This window comes from Synchiropus splendidus, chromosome 18 (genome assembly GCF_027744825.2).
Source record: "Synchiropus splendidus isolate RoL2022-P1 chromosome 18, RoL_Sspl_1.0, whole genome shotgun sequence".
NCBI classification, from domain to species: domain Eukaryota; kingdom Metazoa; phylum Chordata; class Actinopteri; order Syngnathiformes; family Callionymidae; genus Synchiropus; species Synchiropus splendidus.
The window spans coordinates 10835744-10853264 of NC_071351.1; the positions used below are offsets into that span (position 1 = coordinate 10835744).

The 17521-nt window shown below is 40.0% G+C and overlaps 2 protein-coding genes across 2 annotated transcripts in view; both read left to right on the forward strand.

Moving 5' to 3' along the window:
- Positions 1–1959: 1959 nt before the first annotated feature.
- On the forward strand, positions 1960–8422 carry ptpn18 (protein tyrosine phosphatase non-receptor type 18). Its single transcript, XM_053849591.1, has 5 exons — positions 1960–2021; positions 5011–5109; positions 5177–5355; positions 5438–5500; positions 6001–8422. The coding sequence occupies exons 2-5, from the start codon at positions 5030–5032 to the stop codon at positions 6072–6074; spliced, it is 396 nt and encodes a 131-aa protein (XP_053705566.1). The 5' UTR covers positions 1960–2021; positions 5011–5029; the 3' UTR covers positions 6075–8422.
- Positions 8423–14591: 6169 nt separating this feature from the next.
- Positions 14592–17521, forward strand: part of plxna3 (plexin A3) — an 89216-nt gene continuing 86286 nt past the window's right edge. Inside the window, exon 1 of the mRNA XM_053850639.1 lies at positions 14592–14817. The gene's annotated coding sequence lies outside the window, so the exon portion shown is untranslated. The remainder of the gene's footprint in view (positions 14818–17521) is intronic.

Consider the following 17521-nt stretch of genomic DNA (forward strand, 5'->3'; position numbering starts at 1 on the left):
AGTTTGTAAGGAAGTTTTGCCTTTTCTTCATAGATTATTCTCAATTTGAGTTACTTCCAATATTCGTTTATTTACAAACTTGCGCATATATTCATATTTCAGTGCGCCACAACTTTATGAATGTGCACCACCAGTTTGGAGACACTTTTCATTTCATTTTCATTTTTTCATTCAATGTTTTTTCTTTATTTTCATGACTTATGCATGATTTATATTGTCCAAACTTTTGTCCGAATAGCCTGTCCAACCGACACTGGAGTGGCCAGCTTTCATGACCCTGCCAGAGATCCTGTTGTAAACAGATCAAACAAAGTGTATCAATATTTTGATCCACATTTCTCTAAAAGCTTTCAGGTCATAAAACATTCCCATGGATTATCCTCATTATTATTATGAGCTTGTTCTCAGTTGAAAAGACACATTTGCTTTGCGTGATTATATCAAAAGCATAAATGTCCAATTCTTCTTTTCATATAGCTGTATTTAATAAGCGATATGTTTGAATAACAATTAACTTTCGCTGATCATTCTCTTGTTTACCAGCAGGGGACGACAACACACAAGATGTAAAGCAATACAGCCGTTTGATTTGATTTCATATTAGAATCATAAATACAGTGATGAGGTGATCAGGAATTTGGATTTACTTGTACTTTTATGCTGAAATACTTTTGTCGGCTTTGAACGTTTATGTGTATTTACTTATGACTTGATGAAAAAAAAAATCTGTCTATCAAAGGAAATACAAAGTATGACTACCATGATAAAAATATTTAATTTTTGTCATGATGTGAACTTAATGTTACGTGTATTATTATATTATTAATAATAATATTATTACTGTTGTTGTTGTTATTATTATTGTTGTTGTTGTTGTTGTTGTTGTTGTTGTTTTTATTTTTATTTTTATTATTATGTTTTATCCTGCCAACAACCCTCCAATGATAGGTGCTCTCTTCAGGCTCTGTTCTTTTTCTGGTTGGATCACGATGTTCCGTGTGAGGCTGCAGGAGTCCAGGACCTGCTGGATAGTGAGAATCAGCCAGTGAACACACACCTCACCTCTCATGATGCACAGCAAGTACACGCCCACACACACACACACACACTGGCCGCCTCTAAACGGCTGTTAACTCCACATCATTATGACGCCTGTTTTTGCCAGCACTACATATAGCAGGTCAGATGGTCATTAACATTCAACAGGCCATATCACACATATGGCCGCCTATCCCCTTATCAACACACAGTAGCGCGGACACACACATACCCACACACCAACAAGCAGGAGGCTGTGAATATGCAGCAGGTAACACCTGCTCACGCTGCATCTGTTCTCAGTCTGTGGGTGAACGCGAGTCATCTGTGCTCTTGTCTACATTCATGACCTGTTGGTTACCAAGGTAACACTTGATGCGACAGCGCACAACACCGCGGATTCAATCGAGCTTTTAAAGATTTTTTTAAACCCAAATGAACTAGCATGTTCTTTTTTCCTGCCATCCTACACAGGATTTCTGCAGCTATAGATCTTTAGAACAATACAAACACTGGAGCAGCTTTGGCTGTCCTGAATCGTTGCTACCGCATGATCCCACTGGTTTGTGGTGCATGACAAATGCTTTACGCTGAGTTTTTAATTCTAGTCAGCTCAAACGTGCGACAGAATGCTGCTATAAACTAAAGAGTGACCTGAGTGGGCAGTTTGGAGCCATGTGCAGGGGAAAATATACAAGCAGACTGCACTTCTTAATCTTAAGAATACATCTTGACTCATTTACATAAATACATATCTACATGTAGCTCTGCACTGTGTACACAGATGCTAAACCCTTTTAAATGAAGCGGGAAAAAAAGTCAGAGTGAGATGTGAAGATGGAAGTACACTCGAAAAGAGGAAGAGTTATAACTTCCTTTATTTAAAAAGACCATGCGCTGTGTAGGAGCAGCACAGTCAGCGTGGAGAGGATTGAACTTGGAGCTGAGAGCAGTCCACTACTAAATGTGTTGGAAGTGACCAGGTAGGCTCTCTTCTGTTGTCACTGTGATAGTATCTGTCCACTTTGTTTTCCAATCGGTAGCCTTTCAAGGCTAAGCTACTTATGAAATTTATGTCTCTCACACTTGAACACAGTGTTTATCTGGATGTTTACTTAAAGTCTGTGATTTTAAATGTGAGTTAAAAATGAAGAGTTTGACTTCCTCGTGAGTGTGATGCCATGATTCAAAGTGAACAAATGTATAGAGTAAATTTTAGACTGAACTATTGAACACTTGAACAGCAACAAGATCAGTAGTCATCATAATACAATTTTATCTTTGACTTCCCCGCTTCATTTCAATGAAGATCATATATGTTGTTGGAGAAACCATCCTACCAGGTTAACAGAGACAAAAAAACGACAAAACCAATGACCCCATAATAGAATAGCTGCATTCTTAAGTGGTTTTAATCTGGTGTAAATGCAGAAGAACTGTTTCAAAAAGAGGAAGTTAGAGATGAAAGGCGTGAGAACTAAAGCAGGGCTGAACATATGCAGGTGGGAAGTGGTTTGCAAGTAACACTCCATTTGTTCGGTTATTACACAGAGAAATAGTTGTTGATAATCAATTCATTATTTTATCAATAATAATTGTTACTGATCAGAAAGATTATAACAAAAGATGTGCAAGGTAACAAGCCCCATAATGCACTTCAACAAATGTTGAAAAACAAATGTGGTCTCAGTGACCACAGACTTGTTGGCAACACCTTCTTTTCTTATGATAATCTGCAAAGTAAACAAAATTAATTGGGGTTCATAAGCATGTAAACACTGCACTGCGTGAAAAACACAGTATAAGATTGATTATTTCTAAATGTTTGTTGTTGAATATCACATGACTTACGAGAGACGCATGCTTCACTGTTTGATGTTTGCCAATTAACATTCTGTTGATCGAATCGATGGCAAATGCTGACTTGTCCGAACAAAGATCACACCATGGTGCAGTAGGTGAAGATTCCACAAGGTATCTCAACACATGGCTCTTGTTAAAATAGAAAAGTCTCTTGATGTAACTGTCTGTCTGGTTAGATGTCTCACCCCGAGGTGTTAAATTAACAATCTCTCACCCTCCCTCTCCATGCCTTCATGTCTCCATCCACATATGTTACCATGGAAATCTGGCAGGGAGAAGAGAGGGAGAAATGAGGAGGAGGAAGCCTAGATGATGAGGGACGATCGTGAGAGGGGAGTGAGGTCATGGAGGTGACAGAAGTGAAAGGAGAGGAGAAAAGAGAGGGTTACTGATGGGTCGGTCGATGGACCAACTACAATTCTGGTATCTGGCAAACAGACAGAAGCGGAACCTTGAGGGCAGAACAGATTTTGGGAGAACTGTCCTCCCTCACTGGCTTCAGAGTCTTTCTGCTTTGCCAGCAGAGATTGAAATCTTTTAGCTGGTGACAAAAATGAAACCTCCAAAAGAGTTATTTTCAGCTATAATATTTGTGTAATGAATACACGCATTTCTAAAATGTCATGTTTACTTTTGGATTATTATTGTTCCTGTATTCTATTGAACATTCAACTTAATAAATGTATTCAATTACATTTCTCTTTGGCCAGTTTAGTTAAACTTTTGGCCTCAATATTGCAAGTTCATTTTGTTCAGTTAAATCACATCAATTTTTCATCTTTCATTTTTCATTTATTTTACATTTTTGTTTATTTTTCTAGAGGTTGTATTTTCTACTAATACATGTTTTTCATTTAACAGAGGTACATTTTTTTTCAACTTGTTCAGATAATTTGAGTTCACCAATTTCAGTTCCTTTTTCTCGGCTTCCTCGCATTCAGTTTGTTCCTGTTTTAAAAACTTAAATTAGTAAAGTAAATCAAAACAGAAAGATACAAAGCAGATGAAAAACAAAATGTGGTGATGGTCTCAAACCCACAGGACCATTTGGTCTGACCACATGGTTAACAATCAGTGTAACCCTGGAAACAGTATCAAACTGTTGGTGCTTTCAGTGATAATACCTACCTCCTTCCATTTCTTTCTTTGTGGGTTGAGTGTAAACTAATCTTCTCTTCCCATCTACGTATAAACTACAGCTGCTCTTGTTGTCTTCATTTATATCCTTGATCTAGGCTTTGGTACAATGTTGTCCCTATGCCAACAGACATAGCTGTAAAAGACATACAAACTGTATATTTTACAAATAGGACTGTTATTTTTAAAATCCCATAATATCGAAATAGTAAGTGATACTACTTCTCTTACGTACAGCCAATTCTTTTGGTCATTTTTAAAACTACTATTAAGGCGTGACATATACTGTTTTGTCGATTCTCTGATCCTCCATGCCTCCAGCAGCTGTTCTGTGAACTACGATGGCCTCAGGAAGACAAAACGCAAATCCCACAACACATACATAAAATACATTTTGGTTCATGTCACCATACTCTGATTTAGTAAACACTAAGTCAGACGATTATAACGCATAAAAGCAATTGCTAATGTTACTTTTTAGCTGTAGTTTTGCAAACTTTCGCAACACTGATATTTCTGATTTTGACATCATCTGATCTCATCAAGATATGTGGGAATGTTTCGCAGCTTTTCTCTTTCTCCCCAGGAGTTTGGATACAACTGAAACTGTTGTTCGTAAATGAGTGGAATCAGGGAACATTGAATAACAAGACCTGTCTTTGCGCTGTCTGTGACTAGATAAACAATGAAACATGTGCTGCTCCAGCAGGTTGATGTGTTGCAACTGTTCTTGGCCAAAATCATCCTTCATTGCCTCACTTATCGTTGTGTAACCATTCTTGATGGTTTTCAGATGCCTCTCTAATCCTGTGTAATCAAATGTTTTGAGATACAGATCCATCGTGTCAGTTCAATTCACTTCTCCAAACACTTTGGTCAACTAACCAAACCTGAATTTAACAGCAAGCATGGGTAAAACATTGAGTTTTAAGGGACAAATGGATGTCATGACTTATTTCTGCTCTTACACAGGTTATCTCAGGAATCTAAAATGAGCGACACATATGCGGTGGTAAACAAAGTCCCCAAGTATACGTGCATATCACTGCCGAATGCCAACGCAGAGAGCAGGTACATGCACAGTACTGCATAGTGTGATGTTATGATACCTTGGTTTATTTTTCCTGCCACTTCCAAGCTCCCATCACTACGTCAACGACCCCACAAAGGCACAAGATGCCACCATGTACAGCACCGTCAGACCCCGAAATCGACCTAACACTGTGGACACACATGTTTACAACACAGCAATAGAAGTCAACCAAAGCCAGGGGGCGGGGCCACAGGCACACGTTGATGACTCTCACCTGGCTTCAGGTAAGAAATGAAGGCAGGGTAACAACAAATGGAATAAACACTGTTCTGCAATAACTGTTGGCTACTCTTCTTTTCTCTTCAGCTGACGATGACTATGAAGATTTTTCAGCTAATGTTGCCACCCTCACATCCCAGGACAGCATCGGTCAGTAAACCACTGACTTGTTGATGATTTTTATATCTTCTTTGACTTGGCATAATGCTTCATCTAGTTTCAAGACCTCTACCAGTTAATTATTAAAAATTACATTTCTCCAGTAACTCAGTTTCTCTTTGTTTTTCTGATTTTTTTATTTTTATTTTTTTACTGAGCTGCGTCACTACAGGCTTGAAAAGTGCTTTATAAATAAAGCTTGATTCAATGTTTGACACTATCTATTTGCTAGGGAGATGTTTCAGTTGTTATTTAGGCTCTTTATGATAAAAAAAAAACTTTTGCATCCACCCATTAGGACACCCATTAATATCAGATTTGACCTGTTGATTTGATTCATTTTCTCCCACTTAATGACCTTTCCTCTTACGAAAAGGTCGCCACCGCATTGAGAGCCACCCGCTCAACAATTTAGAATTTTGACAGTCAACATTTAGTGTCTTCAGTTCTAAGACTATTTTCTCAAAATTAAGACTAGTCTTGCTTTTCAGGATTCAACTGCCGAGTGCAGAAGCCTCGAGGACCCAGAGACCCCCCTGCTGAGTGGAGCAAGCTAGAACGATGACTCAGCAGAAGTGGTCCATGGTGGTTGAAGACGCTTAAATAAAAGTGAACAAAGTTCACAAGTAAAATGAATGTTTGAAATTATAATTCTGTAATATCATTATGTGTATGCTAAATCTACATGCATTTCAAAGACCAAAATGTGTTTTTTATTTACCAAACAGACTGGATGTTTTCACAAAACCCTGAATCTGCTTTAAGACACAAACGACAAATGAGAGGAGTATGGTCAAATTGATGATCCTTCCGGGTATTTTCTGCGTTTTAATAGGAGTGCAGATGGCGTTATCCGTAGAGGAGTTATTTTTATTTTTTTTCTTTTGCCTCTGCTAAAAATATATGGTATGTGTGAGTTTCTGCAAGGTCACCGACTACTGAACCTGTCAGATGATAGAAGTTTCCTTTTATGATGTGACTAAAATCATCTCATCGCAGGAGCTCAGGAGGATTGATGTGTTTTAAGAAGAAAGTTCATTACAGCTGTATACATGACTTTTTTTTAAATAAATTAAGTTACTCTTATTCCATGAACTACTGCTACACATACTGCCATTTACATATAAATTGTATAACAACCATTGAATTCTAAAATCAATGTTTAAATAAAGAAAAAGTGTTGATATGAATGATCACAAGAAGATCTTGTATAGAGACGTTCATGTGCAGTGGACTGTAGATGTAATTGAGGAGTGATAGGTGCGGGGCTTATTGCATTGGCTTTGTTTGGCGGGTGGTGGGTGTTGCTTTTGTCAAAGCTATTATTGCAGTGAGCATTGTGATAGACAGCAGTTTGTATCTAGTTCAAGGAAGAAAGCTTTTACTGTGGGTGGATTTGCTGAATAATACTTTGAACATCAAGGTTTTAATCAAAATGATTTCTTGACAAAGTGCCCCAAGAAGGATGAGGTCATGTGATGAACAGTAAAACGGACCTTACATGACACCTTGAGGTTCGCCACAAAGAGCCTCAGGCACAGGTCATTGTGGATTTATAAAGCGATGTCATTTATATAAACAAGAAAATAAAAGATTTTTGCTGAAGGTCAAACTAGGAAGAAAAGCATATTCTCGCTCAAAGGATGAATATATAATAAACAAACACAGAAAACAGAACAGCCATTTTTTAAAAAAAAATTATTTCTCAGCAGCCAAAAATATATCAGTCAGAAAAACTCTCAAGAGTCGTGTGGAATGCATATTAGGACATGCTGCAATGCAAGAATGGTTCTACTTTTACAACTAAATAGTCACACAAAATTAAACAGCTACTCAATGTGATGGAACTATACTGTACTGCAGTCAATGCCAATGGTCTAATATGAGGCTACACCAACTTTCAGCTATTTTTTTAAGAAAATAAATCCTTTTATGAGTTGTTGGGGGTTTTTTTTGTCTCTTCATAACACATCACTGTTTAATGATGATAAATACAACTAAACCGTTTGATTGACATAAAAGGTATTTTAATAGACAAAATGGAGGAATATACTGTATATGTTGAGAGCGCTGCCCTGCAATGGAGCCCAGTTGCTAGGTAACAAAGCGGCTCCACTTTGAAGTTTTTTCCTGTTCTGAATTTGTTTGTTTTTGCCTTGCTTTCTTTTTTCACTACCAGGTCAAAACAAGGTTGGCTTTTCTGGGAGCAGAAACCCCAGCTCCGAAGCTGAATGTGGATTTCTATTTGTTGGCTGGGATTTAAAAACGACTAAAGGCTCGATATAACTTTTCATCCCCTCCCATAGTTTAGCATCGACCTTTGACCCAGCTCTTCTTATATTCACCTCAGTATTCTACCTGCTCCACCTGCAGTGACTTTTCTGACCACTGGAAGGCAGAAAAACTCTACCAAGTCAAACGTTACGGAACCTTTTAAATAAGCCTTCTCGGTTATATAGTTCTTAAATTACAGGTCACAGACGGTTATCTAACTTAATTTGAAATGGAAAATCCGGATAATATTCCGACGCAACATCACTATTTCATTTAAAATCTGCCAGATTGTACTGGAAAAACGTCAAAACTAATGAGTATAACGGGCGTACAGAGCTTTTGGGTAACTTAATAAACATGTAATTCAATTGGCTCGGATGTATTAGGGTTACACTTTTTGTCCATTATTTGATGTGTCAAAACTGTTCATGAAAAAGATTGGAAATATTTCTGACGTTGCAAGATCTGTATGTATTATATTTTAATATTTTTTAAAGCTATGAACAGCCCTAAAATGCCAGGTGATGCATTGCTCTTATTTTGAGTTGTATGTATGGGTGAGTCAAATAAATGAGCCTGACTTACAGTCAGATACACTGGCAAAGAGAATGAACATGGTCAGCTTATTTTACTTTAAACGGATGCTCAACGTAAATATGGCTCAGATTTGTTTGTTTTTTTTCATTGTAAAAGTTTTTTTTTTCCAATTATACGATATAATATAAGTATGGTACTGTTGTTTTGCTGTGTAATTTTTTTCAAAATCCATAGCCAATATAAACAATTCAATTTCAAACCAAAGTCAGTGTGACCAAAAGAAGCTGGGAAACAATCTGAGGAACCTCATGACGTAGTCGCAGTCAAAGCCAAATGTCATGAGCTGCCAGCTGGTGAGAAGTGATGAAGTGCTGCCCCATGCCACCGTCCAGCAGTCGCGGCAGCCGGACGACGTGCTGAGCCAAGCAATGTCAGCCTGAAGGGACGGCAGCACAACGATAAATGTTCTGGAAACACAAGTGAAGTGCCGCAGTACGTTTCACGGCAGGCACTAGAGACATTTCTGTTCTTTCAACTTCTGAAAAGAAATGGGGGAAAGCAGCAGGAAGAGAAGTGACATATCCGAATGGGAGTAGTAGTCATTTTGCAAATTTGAAGTATCCGACTTGATCGCATCTTCCTACCAAGTTGGCCACCCTCTCTGTTGAAGCATGAGATTATTTTTCATCCATGGAGAAAGAACATTTTGACAAGGACACAAGTCAAAAAATTGAAATTGCACTTCTCTGAATCACCAAACAAATCCAATGTTTGCAAAAATATAGTTATTTCACCCCATTAAAATGTTCCAAAAACAAAAACCAGTCAGCTAAAAACCCTCTAGTTTAATATTTCAGAGCTGCAACACAGGCCTGGTTATCATGATCAGTTGGACGGAAAGTTTGAATTGAAAAGAGGTTTAGTCAATTTGCAACATTTTTTCTCCGGTTCCTCATCAGGCACGGTGGCTCATGGCATTCCAAGGCAGCTGTTCTATTTCTTGAGATGCATTATAGTCTATCAAGGCTAGAGTCCTGTTTCTGGCAGACCTCCAAGGCAACATGTATTCCGTAATCATTTCAATCCCCATGATCCTTTGCACCAGGGCAGAGAGAGACAAACATTTACCTACGGTGTTGCGCTTCACTTATATTTAATTAAACTAGGGACGTTTGTGCAGTCTGTTCCACTGTTATTTACTTACCCACTATTGTATCTTCATCAGGAAATGCTAGCTACAAACAGCTCCCCTAAATAACACCCTGATGATTGTTCTTGCCCTCATGGGATTCCTAGCTCAGAAAATCGTGTCACGACAATTACTTTTCAATGTTCTTGTTGTCCTTCTTGCTCCATCTTGTTCCATCCATCCATCCATCTAGCTTCGATCCAGCTTCCTCTTTCGCCTTAAGCCTTCTCTTCTTTGGGAACACCAAGGCGTTCTCTGGCCTATAGTGAGACTTAATCTCTCCATCACGTCCCAGGTCAGCCTGAATACCTCCCCAGAAAAGCATTGAAGAGACTTTGGTGATTCATTCTACTCTGACTTTCTCCCTGATGACCAAGCTCAGCCAATCTCTTCAGAAGAGCCAACCACTCAGCTGAGAAAACTCCTTATGCACATCTATTTCTCGTCCTTTCAGTTACTACCCAGGGCGTGGGTTGGAATGCAGATCTTTACCTCCTTGCTGCTAGAAGCTGAAACCACCAGTTGGCAAACAAATGGCTCTGTCCGGGAGGGCGTGAAACCCAGGATTGTGAAATGTCTTTCCACTGAAAACTGATGCCAAGACATGATCCCTTGGTAGTAGAACCTGTAGATTCCGCATCGAGAAGCAGCCATTCAAAAGATTGGTAGTTCTTGTAGGTGCTGGTTTGAAATGACCCTTTTTAAAGAACCATTTGCCTGCCATGTGCAGAGCAATAACACCATTTACTTGGGTTTTTGAATAACCTTTCACTGATAAACTTGAGTTTGATATCTTTAACATCTCATGGTAAATGTCACTGACACATTTAGTTTCCCGATGAATCCCAACACACCATCTATCTGAGATGAGCGCGTTATAGTTTGAATGTCATGTCGCTAAGAGATCTAGTGTGAATGTGGGAAAATTAAGATGAGAAGTTATGATTGAATAAAGATGATCAGAGCCTCGTGGTGATGTGTCTCGGGCTGGCTCTTAAAATTAATGTGAAAAACACACGCACACGCACAAACAAACACACACAGATGTGTTGGATATCACAGAGGAAAAGATAAATAAAGAGAGAGACGCTGAGAATTTGTTCTGCTCTGCGGCTTTGACCTCATAAACTTTTAGGATTCTAACTCGCAGCTGCACACACACACACACACATGCACCGGGGCAGACTCCAGATGTGTTTTGTAATAGTAGCAGGGATGTAAAGGAGGAAACATACAGTAGGTCTTGCACCCATGTTAACACTGGCTCATTGTCATGCTCACACACTCACACACAACGCACTAGCACACATACACCGGCTATTGTCATGCATGCTGCTGGCTGTTTCACGGCAACTTAAAAAGATTAACAGGCGATCAGCATCAATTTTCACTGAAGCTGGGGTGAGAAGTGAGAGGATGGGGGAGAGAGAAGAAGAGAACTGGAAAGAATAAAAACAAACAGAAAAAGCTGCTCGAGTCAGAGTCACTCCGCTCCACATTTCAATAATATAGGAAAACCACACCAGTGCTGCTGCTGCTGCTGATCTGAGCTTGTGTTCCTCGGTTGCTGGCTTAGTAGCTACTTTGGCTTTGTTGGCCAAGAAAAGGAGAGGTGAGTCACCGAGTCTGAGCGATTAAGAATTGGCAGCCGCTCCACAGCAGCGCTGGCACATGTAGGATTTGAAAAAAAATGAGGAAAAGCTCCTGTGATCTGCAGTGAATCTCGACAACTTCATGATCAAAGTCATTTATAAGCTGAACTGCTGACATGTGGCGGAATTAGCAGAATTTTTGGCCCCGGATGGAATGTTTTAGTGACAGGTAAAGCTTCTTCAGATTTTGAATTGAGGGTATAAATACAAAGAATTTTGTTGTTTATTTTCAGTGATGTAGCTCAGTGATTCCAATGAGACTTCTGTTTGACCTATTAATGGTGGAGTCGAGAAAACTGTAGTCCATTTGAACTGTTGAAGACATTAAAAACAATAAAGACGCACACTAAACATCAAACATACATAAAATACTAAGCATATTTATGATTATATATATAATTTATTCTTTAAAATAAGTGATTTTGTTTCTTGTAAAATAATATCTAGGTGTTATGTTTTAAAATTAGTTTGTTTTGTACTTGGGTCGCAAGACCTCCGGCAATATCGAAATGCCTCTAAATAAACTGGAATCACTGAAATAAATGAATCTCATGTGTCTATGACAAAATGTGAATGAAGGTTTTCTTTTTGAACCAGTAAATGGCAGTGTGTGTTAACAGAGCTCCTTAAAGCTACTGCCACCTGCTGTCCGATTGAAATGGCTAAAATACATGTCATATCAAAATCATAACTTGGATCAAAACAAGTGAGGTGTGTACAGGTATGTCCCATTGCCTCTCCACTCTCCACACACAACACATGGTGAGGCATCTACATCTTTTATTGACAGTTTATGCATATTATTTATTTTCTATTTCTTTGTTCTTTAACTGAAAACAAGTATTACAGTCAAGAGAGTTTTAATGGGATGACAATGTCAACATAGGAGAAAACTCCCAAAGCTGAGTGAATGTTTTGAAATATTTCAAAAACACATTGTCCACAAACAAAGCAGAATCATCTCTCCACAGACATCGAAGCAGAGTTCAAATACTAGAAAGTTCACTTGGATTGCTGCAACAAAAGTCCTTGTCTTTGTCACTCCCATTCCTTCTCTAGCTTCCTGGATTGAATCTTCTTTATCCCTCAATTAATATTCACTTTTAATCCTCTTTACTTTTCTCTCCAGTCCTCCTCTCTTCTTCATCTGCTCTATTACCTGCCTTCTCCCATCCCTCCTTCTCTCAAAGGAAAGTAGAGCAAACGAAGCAGAACATGAAGGAGGAACAGAGGAGCAAATGGGTATAAAAAAGGCGTAGATGAAATGAGGAGAGGGTTCAACCCCTCAAGTGGCTTCAATTAGCTAAATTACAGGGAGACGACCGGAGTAAGAAAGAAGGAGACGGTAGAAACCAGAACTGTCACACTCCAAAGTTGATTATAGGGTGAGACCAGCGCCTGCAACGAGCAGCTACGCAAGATCTAACCCCAGTCTAAACCTGAACCTGATCCCAGCCCAGCCAGAGCAGACGACACCCAGCTGGGGTTATTTTAGGCTCTGGCTGCTGTGGAAACAGTGCTCGCTCAGCAGAGGAACCCCAGGTCGGGGTGAAGCTGAACACTGCAACGGATATCACAGCGAGGATGTTGCAGGTTCAGGCACGTCAACACGACCACCGGCACAGTCACAGCTAATAAAAGGGCCTTAACACCACGACATTCATCCGCCTGGCCCACCGTGAAACACTGTACCAGTCAGTTTGAACTATTGTGCTTCATTATTATCAGCTTCTGCCACATATGGAATCCATCATCATCTCCACTTCAGACAACAAGTATCTTTGTTGTGTTTCCAGGTTTATAGTAGGATAGTTTAAGTTGCCAACGTGACAAGGGCCTGAACATATCCATTTGTTTTCTACTTGAGTTTAACATCCATTGATTCAGAACTGCGCTTTCAATTGTTTATATGAAACCACAAATTAAATCTTCAGAGTTGCAAGATTGAGATGGTGATGATCATCAGCAGTGGCTGTTTCACCAATGTTCTTTTTGCTGACTGAAATACATAATCTTTAGTAACACTGTTGCGCCATCTGTCAAAAATGGGCCATTTCCCGCCAATGTTAAGCTTCTTAGCGACACTTTTTTTTTTCTTAAGTTTAGTTTTGAAAAGGTTTTCCTCCATCTGACAGTGCAGCATGTAGACAGCTGGATGATTGTTTGCCTGAATGTCTTTGATGTAATAATGGCAACAGCAGAAAAACAGAAAAACAACTTGCTTAAACATCTAATTAGAATTATAAATAGGAGACAGATTTGAAGGATAACTTCAGAGTGGCCTCGGTGGTGATGTCATCCTGTTCTGATGTCACCGGCGAAGAAAACCATGGTGGGGATTGCCAATAACACGTCTACCTTTTAATGTTTACTCTGAATATACTTTGCTGTAACAGCAGAAAAATAACAATTACTCATTTGAAATTTACATTGCTTCAGGCCTAAGACCACTACACAACTTTATGCTCTTCTCTAAGAAAATATGTTACGATGAGCCAAATAGTTTTTGCCAATTATTTTCCATAGTTTTCAAAATACATCTACAGGTCTCATATGATATCGTATCTGCATTTAACATTCAAAGCAGTGCTCCAAAAGTTATGTCTAAAATAAATATATGAGTTTGAACATAATTGAGTGGCTAATATTCGACAACAAAACAATGGAAAAAGTTACAACCTGATCATTAGATTTTCCGATGACACCTAAATTATGGTCTGGCCATTGCATTCACAGAGGTGAGCTACATGTTTTGTTGACAGATGACCTACAATCATCCCTCTTGTTGATCCAGCTCCTCAGACTGAACTTATTGCTTATTATGAGTGAATGGACAACAGGAACACCTGAGTGTCTCAGTGGCAGGATGTCTGTTGAGGATAACACTGTAGTCTGATTTTCATAACTCAAAACATTCATAAACATTTATTCATTTTCGAAGGCTGTCTAACAGTGTGACATCAATGTTAAAATATTTTCCAGCTTTCATCTTAAATGCTTGGCTAAAAAGTCCAAACATTTAAAGCTGCCCTCAATTTCCAAAATTTAAACTCCTTAACTCCAGTTTCTTTCACTTTTATAATTCATGCTATCTCTCTTGCCCGCACATCTGGTTTAAAGAGGAGAAAAACAGCAGATTAGAGAGTTGGATTTCGCCATAGGTTTACAACTGGGGGTGACGCACAGAACTTTAAACCAAACTATGACTAATTCAAAAAATGTGGCGGTTTGGGTTTCAACGCAGTTGCACGGACAATGTTTACTATTGATATTTGTTGGTTGGATATGAGGAATGTGTATCTTCATTCTTATCGATTGAGGAGAAGGCGTCTCGTGTTATCCCGCCTCCCCTATAATCTCCGTGCAGAGTGGTACAGCCCAGATCGATGTTAGCTCCGGCAGAGCAGCGGCAGAGCGAGCCTAGCCAAGCCGAGGTTGGCTGTGCAATCTGGGGGAGACGCGTAGCGCCGCGCTCCGACACCTCTTGCCTCTGGATTAACCTGAATGAATTTAAAACACTGGAACCTTTTTAGTTGAAGTAGTCGTTCTGCTGTCACGAGACTGCTGGCCAACTTATATGAAGCAAGAAGTCGAGAGCAAGCTGCCGAAGTGTGGAGTTAAATGACTGATAGGGTTTTCTGCGCCTCTCCGTCCAGGTAGGTCCGAGTGGCGGGATGGTGCCACTCCTGGGGGGGTAGCTAGGTGGCCGGGTTATGCGTGTAGGGATGTTTTAACGGCGGATACACTCCTGGTCTTCACTCCGCATCATGTTTTCATCTCCTTTTCTGCGCCCTCTTTTACCAGTGTTTTGCTCTGAGTGGGGGCGAAAGAGTGTGATTTTGGGGGGGGATGGGGAGTGTTACCCCAGGTGGAGCTGCAGTCAACCCCGGGGTTCACCAACACCACGTCAGGCCTCGTTGTCTATATTAAATATAACCTTGTATTTGGCTGAAATAGTGCTTTGTGGGCGCAAACGTGTGTTTCAGGGTGTGTGTGGTGGAGGGGAGAGTGTTGGGGGAGAGGAGGGGGTCTGGGAGGGAGCGAGGCTCCAGACGCCGATCCATTAAATAAGAACAAAGGGGGAAAAGGACGCAGAAAACGAGTAAAAGGCGTCAGTGAGTGACGGGAAAAAACACCGGACAGTCGGTGTGTCCGGCGCGGACGTATCGGTGTCTGCTGGCCGCCGTCTTGAGCGTAGAATTCGGATGAGGGGCTTTTCCGAATCCGCCTTCATCAGTCCGTCCATGTGCCGAGGAGAAGCCCCCTTCTACCATCGATCTTTGGGTCCACTCCGAGTCGAACCGGCATAGTTTATCGAACCGTCCGGTGTAGAATTGATGGATCCCAAACACAATCATAGCCGCGACTGTAAATCATGGCTGTTATTAAACTGACCTGATGGAGCAGTCAATTTCACGTGAGGGCTCTGAATTGTAAACTGCATGTATATGTATTTTCGTCTTAAGTAACACATTTAGTGCAGTTTAACGGTGTGCAAAAATGAAGGGTTGTGCTCAGCTGTATAAATAAACCGGGACGTGATCGTGCAGCTTAGATCTACCACCAGTTGTATGTTAATGAATGTGGGAATGTAAATGAAGCAGCAGCAGGTTTCTTTTTACTGCCGTGTCTCCTCGCAGGCCCATGTTTAAGTGATCAATATCATCGATCAGTTTCAGGTTTATAATAAAGGGGGGGAAATTGAACATTTGCGAGGGTTCTTATTGGTAGTTAAACTCTCAGATGATCATAATTATCACCTTTATTGGCTTCTTATAGCGAGGCTCAGTGTGTTGTCAGATTTAAAAAGACAAAAAGAACATTTTGCAGGATGGTTCTGCCTTGGTTATCGAAAGGTTTTGTTAGGTCTTGACTGAAGGGTTGACAGGAGATAAGAGCAAAAATGGTTAGATGTTCTCATTGCTCCTCTGCACCTTCAAGACAAGCATTGGATGTGAATGTACTACATAAGCCTCCGTTCATTTTCATGTGTGAAAACGCTGCACAGGAACATTTTATTTCGCTGGTATGAGACTGCCAATGAATGAACTGCTCCGTTTGAACATACTATTTGGCTTCTGCTCTATAACTAACATGTACCTTCACGTGATTTGTTATCAGCACTCTGGATTAGCCTGACTGATTTATAACGTTTTGCCATCCTTGCTTTCGAGTTTTTTCCTAATAAATTTGAAGAGAGTGAATGGTGACATGAGCAATTTGGTCACAACCGAGTATTAATCGGGACAGCTCAGGTTTGGTTTCCAAATAAAGAATGATAGAAAGACTTTATACCCTGAGGCTAGTTTTCCCTCTCTGTTACTTCTGCCACAGGAGTTTTGTCCGTGTTTCGACGTCTGTAAGCAGAATGACTTGCAAAGCTCTGATCGTATTTATACAACATTTTCAGGTTAAAAATGTTCTTGTGACAAGCAACCAATGATTAAATGGGTGGTGTTCTGGCGTTTTGAGGGACTCACTCTTATGGCTTGACATCGTTGCCGCTCATGCAACCTTTTTCTATCAGAAGTATTTTGAAAACTGCCTGTAATTTTAGTAAAAGAAGTGAAGCTTCGATTTAGTTATCACTCTGGCTCACTTTCTTAAACCTTGACTATTCTTTCAATTCCCACTTTGCAGGCAAAACACAACATGTTGATCAAGGAACGTGAGCTAGTTCTGCCATACATGTGTTGATTGAGTAGCTGATATTGGTTATCCAAACATTATTTATTAGCGTCCACACATTTATTTCTACCAAGTATGGATGGATGACTTACTTGGTAACATTATCTGTCCATGTTTGTCCGTATCCCTGTTGGTTGCAACTTCAATAATTACTTCTACTTTGATGATATATTGGCTTTTCCGGTCGATATGTGTGTGCACGTGTGACTGTCTATGGCGACCAGTGTCAGACTGGTCTCGGTGAAGCTCCAGTGGGAATAACCTTCAGCCCTGCAGAGTGTGTGTCTCTGTATATTAGAGTGGCCATAGATCTATAGGTAATGGGATTTCCTCCTCTCGTCTCCAGAATGTCCCAGATCTCCCGCTATTGGAAATACATCACGGATGCTTATTATAGGATGTATTAATCATGTATGTGCGCGGGGCATTATGATTCTGTCGAAATGGGGTCAACCTGTTACCTGCAGCCCGGGGCTTCTCTGCATTGGGGCCTTTTGAAGCGTCACCGTTTTCGCCCTCGATCAGAAACCGAATGACACTTTAATTATTCATTGTGCATTCATGCTTTTAAAATAATAATGAATAAGACAATGTTCATATAAAGGCTTTAAACTCAGGTTAGTTGGATTTAGCACCGTGGCAGTCTCACACCGTCGACTGAGAATAACTTTG

What these genes read in the sequence shown, in the direction of transcription:
- ptpn18 (XM_053849591.1), top strand. Translation starts at nt 5,030, where the DNA reads ATGAGCGACACATATGCGGTGGTAAACAAAGTCCCCAAGTATACGTGC. An exon ending in AATGCCAACGCAGAGAGCAG is followed by an intron (nt 5,110 to 5,176) that starts GTACATGCACAG and finishes GCCACTTCCAAG; the next exon opens with CTCCCATCACTACGTCAACG. An exon ending in TGACTCTCACCTGGCTTCAG is followed by an intron (nt 5,356 to 5,437) that starts GTAAGAAATGAA and finishes TTTTCTCTTCAG; the next exon opens with CTGACGATGACTATGAAGAT.